The 12,199-nt window shown below is 31.0% G+C and overlaps 1 protein-coding gene across 1 annotated transcript in view; it reads right to left on the bottom strand.

Moving 5' to 3' along the window:
- The window catches only part of LOC129224677 (uncharacterized), a 76,687-nt gene extending 71,327 nt beyond the window's left edge, over positions 1-5,360 (bottom strand). The window contains exon 1 of the mRNA XM_054859222.1: positions 5,196-5,360. Coding sequence (XP_054715197.1) covers positions 5,196-5,360 — 165 coding nt within the window. The remainder of the gene's footprint in view (positions 1-5,195) is intronic.
- Positions 5,361-12,199: the final 6,839 nt, after the last annotated feature.

The raw sequence follows: 12,199 nt of genomic DNA, 5'->3' as shown, positions 1-12,199 counted from the left end.
GGCTAAGTTTACAGGTCAATAACTTTGTTCGCGACGGATCAACATTTTTGGGACACAGCTGTAGTTATAGACTGAGTGGTGTAGTTTAACGTCAAGGTTAGAAACCCATGGCAACTAATCATTTTTTAACTACGCGGTCTCAAAGTTGATAATTTGAAACAAAAAGAATCAAAGTTTTAGGTCAATTATTCTGAGTCATTAACTTTTCCTAAGTCAACCCTGATTACCTGAGTCAATAACTTTGAGCAAGAGCAGTAAATATGCCGTACATGGTGTAGTTTTAGACTCATGCCAGAAAACCATGAGATCTAATCATCTTACTTAATTGAACAGTCTCATAAATGATGATTTCAATACGAAAGAGCGTTTTTTCACGAGTTTATATGCTTGCTACTCAAAATCTTATAAGTTCAAATTTACCGCTTAGATGATAATGAATCAGCAGCTATACTTTAAGCTCCCAAAATTTCATGCTTCCAGTGTAATAAAACTTTCTGTAACCTTGACAAAAAAATGGTAATATATATCAGGTCACTTGACGTGGAACCACTCTGATGTAAACAATATGCACATTTCACCCGCATTTTTTGTTATTGTCTAACAAACCGGCGTTTTTTCTATTTTTTTTATTTATATTTTTAGTTTTCAGCCATATTTTATTAATTTGTTTATTTATTAAAGTTTATTACTAATTAGTGTATATAAAAATTTTACTGTAATTATAAACTCAATTTCTTATCCAATTGCAATCCTTTTCCTAAAATTTAGCATTGATTTACGATTATTTTAAAGTCAAAAATAGCCAAAGATGCATGTGAATTGTCACAATACTATATCAGAGTGATTCCACTTCAATTGACCTAAATTTTTAAAACTGTCCCTGCTCGATCGTCCCTGAATGGGATGAAATTTTATAGAGTTGTAGAGATGTCTTTGAAACTAACCTATGCAAATTTTCATATTCCGAGATCCAAATCCTGAGGATATAGGATCTCCGAAATGGCTTATCAGTTTGTGAGAAGAATTGCCATGTTGTGGTCAAGGTTACAGAAAATTTTATAACACTGGAAGCATGAAATTTTGGGAGCTTAAAGTACATTTACCTGTTAATTCGCTCTAGTATTTATGTGATTTTGAGCTCATAAGGTTTTGAGTAGCACGCATATAAACTCGTGAAATCATCATTTTTGAGACTGTTTAAATAAGTAAGATGATTAGATCTCATGGTTTTTTGACATGAGTCTAAAACTACACCACGTAGAGCATAATTACAGCTCTTGCTTAAAGTTATCAACTCAGGCGTTTTAGAGTAATTGACCTAAAATGTTGATTCTTTTTGTCTCAAATTATCAACTTTGAGACTAAAAAAGTTGATTGGTCGCCATGGGTTTTAAACTTAGACCTTAAACTACAGCACTTGGATTATCACTACAGCTGCGTCACTATCTCTACAGTTGTTGACCTGTTGCGATTAAAGTTATTGACCTCTAAACTTGGGTATTTTTAAAAAATCATCGACTTTGAGCCCGTGTAACTGCTTAAACTAAGAGAAACCAATACTGTTTTATGTTTTTCTTAAGTTTTTTTTTAATACTGCGGTGAGTAGTTAACCATATACTTATTTCTGAGGATTACTCGCGGCTTTAGCAGACATCCGGGCCCAAACAAGACATAAAAATTTTTAAAAAATTGCATTTTCAATTGACCTTTGCCCTCAAGCCATGAGTAAACCACCAAAATATTTATACTAGAATGTACCTAGCATCAAGTAGTATCCTTATTTAAAAGAATTGGCTTGGTTCACTCATTGCTTTTGAAGCAAAGCAATAATATATTTAGCTATTTTTTCTCACGATCTTAAACTTGGACCTCCACTTGAGGGCCAACAAGTCAAATTAGAGAGGAAAAAAGCTCCACTTTTTTTTTTTATCCCAATTCTAGTAAAATAGGAAAATTGAAGGTGTCAACTAACAAGCCCCCATTCCCTTTGTCCAGTTTTGAAAAAATGACTCTTAAGCTGTTCCGTCAACTCGTATATATAGGGAAATTAGCTGGAATACATTCGGCTTACTAGTAGGAAAATTGATTCAGCTAAGTTGCCTCGTGTGGAAAAAACGAAGAACGCCTGTTACCGAGTTGACATGCATTTTTTTGCTTTTCGTGCCTCGTATAGAAGGTCTTAATTTAAAAAAAATAATAATAACCTTCTAGAAAAATGAAGTGGATAGAGCGTTTAATGTTTTTGGCACTCCTTAAGAAAAATATTTTTAAAATGAGTTGTGCTAGTTAAGATTCAAAACATTTCCGTTAATGCTTCGTAATATAGATCCTCTAAAACAGAGGGTGTATTTTGAGCAAAAATTTTTTGAACAATATTTTATAAATTGGATTGTTTTCCATTTTTCAAAAGTATTTTTTCTGGAAAAGCATGGTCGTAAACACAGTTTACTTTTCTTTTGACTTATTTTCTTTCTTAAAAAAAAAAAAAAATCTTAAAAGACGTTCAGACGTTGCTTTCATTTTCGCTGCTGACGTCACGAGTTTGCAAGTCGCTAGGGTTCCCAAAAATAAAGTTTCAGAACATTGCTAAACTTCGTCAAATGAATTTTTCATTTTACCAATTGCTCGCATTGAAACAAATCACTAAATGGCCATATCTTGTCAGAAAAGACAACCACGTGCTCCGATTTAAGATGGATTTCCTCACTTGTGACGTCACACGATGAAGCATTTTGTTTTAGGAGTCTGACATTTAATAAAAATAATTAAAAATTAAGTGTTAGGCTCCATGGTATAATAATAATAATAATAATTATATATATATATATATATATATATATATATATATATATATATATATATATATATATATATATATATATATATATATATATATATATATATATATATATATATATATATATATATATATATTTTTTTTTTTCCTTTTCTATCATTTTCAGTGACTAATGGTAGTATTTTTAACTGGAGGAAACACCTCCTTATTTTCATCTCGATTTTTATTTTGAAAATGTAGACTTTGCCTTTTGATTTATCATCCCAAATGCTGTTTTGATTGTCTAAAAACAATAAACTATTGTTTACTTCCGCCATTTTGTTGCTGACATATTCTTAACTTGTATCCGACGTCCCTCTACGTAATTCAAAGCGATCAAGTCTTCGATCGCTGCGTTTTATGGCCTACTTTAGGTGGAGCAATAAAGCATTTTATAGCAACATGCCGCTCGCAGTGACTGGAATCCAATTTTAAAAATGTATAGCTTCTTGAAAGTGGAAATTTATCAAGAAAAGATGCCTCCTATTTGGGATAAGGTTCTGGGAAATTTACTCTGGTGGAATTTTTGATTTATAATAGACTGCTATGGCCATAAATTCTGATTTGCATGCTTGACGAGTTTTGTGCAATGATGTTAAGTATGTGGAAGCATCTTTCAATATGAAAAATAGACAATTTTAATATGTTGCTTCATCAAGCTTAACTCTTATTTTGTTAAAGGACCATGATAATGAAATTACTTTAGAATGAATCTTTAGAGTACATTTTTCACTGTTACTAATACTAATTAGCACTTAAAAATGCTTTTCCAATATTGATATTGGCTCAGATAAAATGAAATCATACCTTTCAGTCTAAGTTATTACCAGTGTTGTACTTTTGATGTCATCCGAATGCACCGAAATTCTTTTCCAGCAGGGCTCTTATGAAAAACTTTTACTTGTACTTTAGTACAGCTTTTCCTTTCCCAAATTTTGTTAGATTATAAATTCGGAGACATTTATTTTTACATTAAGCGTAAAGTTTTTCAAGGAATTTCTTTACATTAAATTCACGAAGTTGTGTGGTAAAAACTGAAGACTAGCATTTTTTTCTACAAAAAACAAAGCCAGATTCTGCGGCTCAAACAACAACTTTTATTACAAAAAAAGTGCTATTCTTTAAAAATATAGACTCACACTGTTAGAAATTTATGTGTAAAAATTAATATACACTATAAAATCACATACTACACATCAATGGAGTACGTTTTGAGTTTGAATACATTGTGAACATAAATTCAACAAGTGGTTTGCGTATAACTCAGTTGTAGACCTGAATTTTTTAAACCAGAATCAAACTCACGTAGTCATCAACTCAAGTTGAACCTATTTCTCGTTAGTGTTTCAGAACTAGAAAGTTTAAGGTTTTTCCCCAGGTTTTTATTTCGCAACCTTCATATTTGTAAATCAATCAGTGTTGTACAGTCTTGCTCTTGCTATTCATGAAGTGCAACAAAATTTATTTTCAAGATGTCAAGGACAATATTTTTAACAGAAACTTCTTTATATGCCCTTAAATTTGACCATGGATTGGAAAATAATGGGAAAAAATGGAGTTACCATAGTATTGAAGAATAAATAAATAATTCTACATTCGTAGAAGAAAGAAGCACTTCTGCATTCGGAGGGTTAAAAAAAATACTTTTATGTTAGCAGATTTTTTTTTTTTTTACTTCAGCATTCGAAAAATAACTAAATTCTTTAGCATTCATTAAATAAATTTATACTTCTACATTAGTATAACAAAAAAAATGTATTCGTACAAAAAATAAATGCTTCTATATTAATGCTAATTAATATAGAAGCATTTATTTTTTGTACGAATTAATATTGTGGAATAATTTAGTGCTTCTACATTCGTAGAGTAAAAAAATACTTCACTAGTTGTAGAACAAAAAACTGCTTCTACATTCGCAGAAGAAAGAATTACTTCTGCATTTGGAGAACAAATAATTTCTTTTAAATTCTTAGACTAAATAAATTATTTTAAATTCGTAGAATAAACTAATACGTATGCCATCTGTAGTACAAATAAATTCTTCTGTATTCATAAAACAAATTATTCCTTTACTTTAGTGAAATAAATAAATGCTTCAACATTGTTGGAATAATTAATACTTCTACATTAGTAGAACAAAAAATACTTCTGCATTCATAGAATAAATTAATGATTCTAAATTTCTCAATTCAATAAATACTTCCACATTTCTAGAATAAATTCATATTCTATATTCGAAAATCAAATAAATACTTTTGTATTCGTAAAAAAAAAATTATTAAATACCGCATTCGCAGAATAATTAAGTAGTACTTCTACATTAGTAGAATAAACACAAAATTTAAAATTTTGAACTTACTCGTTCGCAATCAGCAAGTTGGAGTTCACTGCCTTTGCTTGTTTCCGGACTGTCATAGACTGCAGGCCTGGATAGTCTCCGGTTGATAGCGGCCCGGATACCGCCGCTTAGGCTAGGCTGCTCCGCCCGCCGTTTGGCCAGGTCGGCGGCCGCCCCGCCACTCATGCGAGGCTGCACCTAACACTTCCACACTCGTTGCCGCCGCCCTATCTGTAGATCTTTAGATTCACTGGAGAGCACAAGCAATGACAACTAAACGCACGTAACACAAAATCTGTGGTTACCACTGAATAGTTTTTCGTTAACTTTTTTCAACCTCAATTTAGAACATTATCTTTTTGGTGAAGATCAACTAAGATATTCCAATTTACACAAATCAGAGAGCTACTTGGGCTGCGTTATCCTAAAAACTTGATTTGACGAAACACGTTCCATCATCTATTATCCTTTTCTACACCTAATCGAATATCCTTCGTTACTGCAGACGGTATCTACTCATTCAACGTTTGCTAAGATCAATACCTGAGTTTCACGTCTGAGTACGTCTCAGTTTCACGTCTCAATACGTTTTAGTTTCACGTCTCAGTACGCTTGAGTTTCAGGTCTCCGTTTCACGTTTCAGTATGTCTCAGTTTCACGTTTTAGTATGCCTCAGTTTCACGTCTCAGTCCGCCTGAGATTCACGTCTCAGTTTCACGGATATTTATCATTCAATGTAAAAGCAAACATTGTCTCTGAACATCACTATGAATCCACAGCAAAAGTCTATTGTTTTCTGTTACCATACAATTTTTTTTTATGAAGAACATATGAAAATTCTATTCACCAAGCCTGTTTACTAAACGTAATGTCGTTATCTGATAATAGCTCTATAAATAATATTTAAAAATAATAATCCATGTCTACTACAGATTCTCATTGCGTCTGCCTTATTTTTGAACAAAGAGCCTTAAAGTGCTTTTTAAATTTCATTAATTAAGGATTTAAGTAAGGATAAAATATTTCAGTAAAAGTTCCTACTTTACTGAGACATTTTATGCTTTCCCCATAAACACGTTTTTTTTTCATCGAGCAGCTTTTTCTTAGTGCCAAACTTCTTAAAGGTGTCAAGAGCTTGGTTAAAATTAACGAGGAACTTGAGCACGTTTTTAGCTGACAACAAGGGAAATGTAAACATGCATTTTTAGATTTCATATACTTGAAAATTAAAAAAAGGCGTACAATTTTTCAGAGCACAAGCCAACAACTTTTCTTTAAAAATTTTAACTTTAAAATTCTAAAGAGTTCTGGTTCTCAAGACTTTCTATTGCAGACAAATATAATAAAGCAGTTTGTTTCTTCATTTAAATACTTTACTAAACATTTTGATAATATTATTCACTCTCGTCTTTTATACAAAATTATACTGCAATTAAATGACAAATGATCTTAAGAGGTTTCTTCCAAAAGATTATTTTGGCTGCTAATTTGTATACGATATGTTAAATGCGTATCGCTTGACAAAACCTAGCAAATATTCCAGATGTTTTATAATCATGCGCAGAAGAAAACGAACAAAATACAGTAAATCTCTGGAATGGTTTTAATCCAATTAAGGACTTTTATCTCTCAAACAAACAGCCGTAACACAAAAAATGTCTTTTACTAATCTCCAATTATTTATTTAATATTGCACCAAGCACGAAATACCGGCTTTATCTTGAATATTGTAAAAATATATCCAATGTTATACAGATTGTCCAAAAGTACTATTAACTTTGCATGCACATTTCTTCGCTATTAAGTTAAAAAATGGTTCGTGGTAACTTACAACTGATATATTTTTCTGAATCATCGTTTCTAAATAAAATACGTAATTTAAAAGCACATCTTGAAGTATTTTTGCACGTTTCCTTCAATATTGAGCGGTAAAGAAATCCACTGGATTTGTTTCACTATGTTTCAATATTATTTTCCTTGTAATAAGTATTCATTCGCCGGTATAAATACCTGCTAGTATTTTTGCAAGTTTCCTTTAATATTGAGCCGTAAGTTGTCCACTGTGTTTGCTGCACTGTATCTCTATATTATTTTCCTTATAAGAAGCATTCATTTGCTGGAATAAATACTTGCTAGTATTATTTATTAACGTTCAACGAAACATAAGAAAGAAAGATTTAAACTAAAACACGTAAGTTGTATGGAACTAGAGCATACGAAAATGATGCATTTTAAATGCTGTTTATGTATTTTAATTACTATAAATTTTAACCAGTCGTTTGAATACTTCGGATAATATCACGTGTAATTAATGTCAAATTCTTAATTCAGGTTTGAAAGATTATTAGATGATTTCCGTGATTCAGTTATTTGATTATGAAAATTCATTTAAATATCATGACTTAGTTTAATTAGACGGTGACGTCGTTAATGCTAATGAACGTGCATAATTAAGACAACAAATTCCTAATGAGATCAGAATAGTCCTCGATGTAAACATACCTGTTGAAGATAATGGATTCATTGAGTTAATTAAAGATTCCTCCACTCTGCAGAGCAGACATTAATCAGATATCAGATGGAGTAGCGAACATTCAGTATGGTGTTGTGAACAACATGAGAAGAAAAAATAGTTTTTCTTTAAATTCTTATGTTTTAGAAAGGTTGAAAATGTATAAAAATGCTTACTTTTGTTGAGTTTTGAGAATGCAAGGCTAACTAAAGAGATTTCATAAAGTTTCCAAGATTGTAGTTCACCAAGAGTGAAATTATTTTCCGTTTATATTTTGACAAATGATAACAAAAAAAAAAAAAAACTGTAAGCGAGTGCAGATGCTTGGAAAATAATGGGAAAATAAAAATATTAGTAATCCGCTTCGATATGTGCTTTCATTTAAAGTTGCTTTTTATCTAGTAAAATGGCTCTATGCAATTTCAAGTCGTTGACATTTTCATTTTTAAGTTGAAATCGCTTTTTCAAGACGTATTTTTTCGCTAAATTGTTGTATTTCAAAAATTGATAAATTACAGCATTTTTTGAACACGAAGTTGAAGCACAATTTAATTGTAATATCTTACAATAAAAATTTTAAAAAGTTCATGATTTGAAAACACATGCGCATTATTAAAAAATCAGTTGTTTGTCCTAACACGAAATTGCAAATTTTTCTTTAGGAAATGCATTTTTTTTTCTCATTACAAGTGATACATTTTCGAAAACCAGATGGAAACAACGCTTTTTTATGTGCTAAACCTAAATTTGCATTAAGATCTTAATTTTAGGAAAAAAATATTGTTTTTTGATGTAACTATTGCAAGTTTTGTTTAACCCACTTTGTATTTGTCTTCATAAACTAAACTTACATAAGAGTTCTTGCGCAATTGCAGGCTTAATTCAAAAAATAATCTTCTTGCACGAGCTTGTTATAATATTATTAAGAACGAAACTTCAAACATTTACATGTACTAAAATATTTTTCATTCCTAAATTTAGATAAACTGATATATTTCTCCAATTTGTACGTGAATTCAAAAAAATTAATTACAGGTTTCAAATTCTCTGGTATATATTGAATTTTTTTATAGCCAATTCAATGAAAATATTGCATTTTTAATGCAATACTTAGAATGTATGAACATAAATTCATTTCATTTAAATTAGTTGTAGATATTTTATAGTTTTTAGCCTTACTTAGCCACAAAACCTAAGATAGCTCTTATGCTAGCATGATATTCTCCATTGCATAGACATTCAGCACTAATCACAAAGCGCTGGTTCACCAGGATTGTTTGTAACGCATTTCTGTTACAAATATTTTCATTTTTCACATTATATTGAATCACTTTGTAGTATGAATTTCTAGTTCAAAACATCTAACCATACAGCTGAGCAGTGCAGTTTTGTCATATTTATATTTGTCCATTTTAAGTTGTTCCGTCAGCGCACGTGTACATTAATGCACTGAAGATACGTAAACAAATGTCTTAGCAGTTGAAGTTGAATGTTTTAAGTTTTACAGACTTCAATGAGGTACATTTTTTTCTTTATTGCTAAGAGTTTTTTTCTCATGAAGTAAATAAACAATGCAGTTTCTTTTTAATAAATTAATGTAGAGAAAAGCTACATTTAAAAATATGGCAAAACGAGTTCAGTCTTTCACTCCAAATGCAGTTTCAAAATGACGAACAGATGTGGGTTTGTCGGAATCTTCTAGTATCAAATAGAATTTCAGTCCTTATTTTCTCAGTTCGCTGCATCTAAAAAAAGAATAAAAATTTAGTCTTAAAGAAAGTGCAAGTACATTGTAAAGCATATTTAATGAGCTATAAGAGACAAACTACTTCTGGCGGGGGCCAAGTAAACGGCAGTATTGGGAGACATGAGTTTTCGAGATATTTAAAGAAACCCGTTTTGGATTCAATCCTGACAAGAGGGAAGATATTTTTCGCGCATTTTCCAGTGTAAATCAAACGAGCAAGCTTGTACAGTAAAGCCAATGTACTATAGATGAAAAAAAAATTCAAAAAAAAAAAAAAAACAGAAAATTCAACAAAAAAAAAAGTTGCAGGCACTGTGCTTTACCTTACCATGGCGGACGTGTTTAAGAACTCAATCGTATACATATTTACTGTAAATAAATAGCTATGCAAGTAATAAATTCAACGGTCCTCTTTTTGTGGTACTGACTGTTCTACGCAAAAAAAAATTGTCTGCTGTGCGGGACTTTCTGCTGCAGAATGCAACCCAAATTCAAAATAATAGAATATTTTTCATTTTTCAGAATTTAACACAATATAAGAGTAACGTAGGTGTTTAAATGAACGTGCCACCTTCGTTTTTGACCCAAATGAATAATTAAGTGGCCACTACTGAAGCACTGGCCACTACTGGTGTGTTTACCATTGCTCCCCCCCCCCATTTTTAAAAAATAATTAGTTGTATTTTTGATACTTTATATGCATCATTTATTTATGGCTTCGAGGAACAATATAAGAAATATCCATATTTGCACCAGAAACATTATATTTTATGGTTATAAGCTTTTATCATACGCATTTGCAGTTTCTAAAATTTAAAAACATTGAAAGACATTTATCTTTTCTTAAACATAATTTATTGCTTATTTTTTCCTGAATTCCTATTAAACCATATTTTTTCCTCAATTTTTAATGAACCCCCATGGTTCTGCAATAGTTTATGATTTTTTTAACCAGGAAAAACGATTTTGCGTTTAAATTGAAGGACATACATTACTCAAATTTGTATCTTTAACGTCTATGTGCTCATAAGAATTTTGAATGATATATTAAAATCGCTCAAACAAGAATCCAAAGATTATTCATTTGGAAAATCAAAAGAAACATTTGGAAATCTATATTTTGCTCTAAGCGATCATGCATCTGCAGACGACATTTTTTTTTTTTTTTGTTTTTTTTTAAGTTAATTTTTGGGAAAAACGGTTATGATCGATATCGAAATTCTTTCACCAGCAAATGGCTTTTAGCAAGATATTTCTTAAAGTCATTTATGCAATAATTGGTTTTGCAAATGGTAAAAGTATAAAAAGGAAATTAAAGAAAAACATATAGGAAAAACGTAATGCAACGATTTTCGAAGAAAATTCTAGTATACCTTAAAACTGGAGAAAACCACAGAAAATTGGAAAAAAAAGTACACAGACCGATTAGAGTTGTGGTATGAAAGATAGTTTATATTTTTATTTAATGTTGTTATATTTACTATTATTTTGTTTAGTTTTAAACTTTCCGTAAAACTATTGCTTTAATTTAATGTAAAACACGATGACTGTTTTTAACCGACTTCAAAAAAGGAGGTTATGATTTCGTATTGCGACTTTTTATGTATGTTTACGAATTATTCCAACACTACTGGACCGATTTGAAAATTTTTTTTTTTTGTTTGGAAGGGTATACTTACCAGATGGTTCCATTGTAATTTGGTCTGGATCTGATAAGGGGTCTCGGAGAAATCCAAGAAACTTTAAATTTCATACGTCACGGTCACGTGATTTTGCTGTGATCGGTGTATTTTCACACATAAGGTTTTGGCTTTCTCTTAAACGATTTTTAATTCTTGCGGCACATGGATGATTAATTTTCGCAACGCTGCGCCGCCTGTTAATTTTTTATTGTAGGTGTTACTAATATATTTACTACTTACTTCATAGCAAAGCAGAAAATTAAATATATTTTGCTATTTTAATAGTTGAATCAATTACCTTAATATTTTATTTACTAATAAATGACTTTATTTACGCACTAAAATATAAAGTTCTTTATTTAATATTTCAGTTTTTAAATATATTTAGTGTTCAATTGAGGGGGAATTGAATACAGAACACCCCTCCCCCACGATTTAATTTATATTCTTTAATAATATACATTATAACTGTGTGTGATTTCTGAAGTTTGACCAATATTCTAGATTTATAATTTCAAGATGCCGCCAGTTCAATTTGAAATTAGGGTTACATTAATTAGCAGGCTTCAAAAAAGGAGGAGGTTATGAACTCGTCGGATTTGTTTTTTCTTTGTACAATGTTCCATAAATACTCGAGTGTACACACGGAGGGGGGAGGGACAACTGTTAGTCCGGGCCCGAGCCTGAAGGGGGCCCAATATTTTTATAACTAAGGGTGAAATTTAGGGGTAAACAATATGGGGAGAAGCCCGAAAAGTCATTTGTGATGGGATCCAAAATTTCTGTGCACGCCCCTCTTATACCGATAAGAAAAATTCTTTTTTTGTTTGAAACGGTATACTTCCTCGGCAGTCTAATGGTAATCAAGTTCAGGTTTGATGAAATTGAGGGAACTCTTCAAATATCATACTCACATTTAAATCGATTTGTAGTTTATTAACTTTGTATATCGTCTCACTTAGTGAACCGGTTTTATGCCTTTTTTTTTGTTTAGTGGTGGTTTTGTTTAGGGGTGGTCCAACTTAGGTTCCAAATCTTTTATTAACCTTATTTGTTCTTTAAGGAAAAGTTAAAGGTAAAACAA

Source organism: Uloborus diversus, chromosome 6, assembly GCF_026930045.1.
Source record: "Uloborus diversus isolate 005 chromosome 6, Udiv.v.3.1, whole genome shotgun sequence".
Lineage (NCBI taxonomy): Eukaryota > Metazoa > Arthropoda > Arachnida > Araneae > Uloboridae > Uloborus > Uloborus diversus.
The sequence above is the reverse complement of the archived record's forward strand: the minus strand, read 5'-3'. Positions and strand labels throughout refer to the sequence as shown.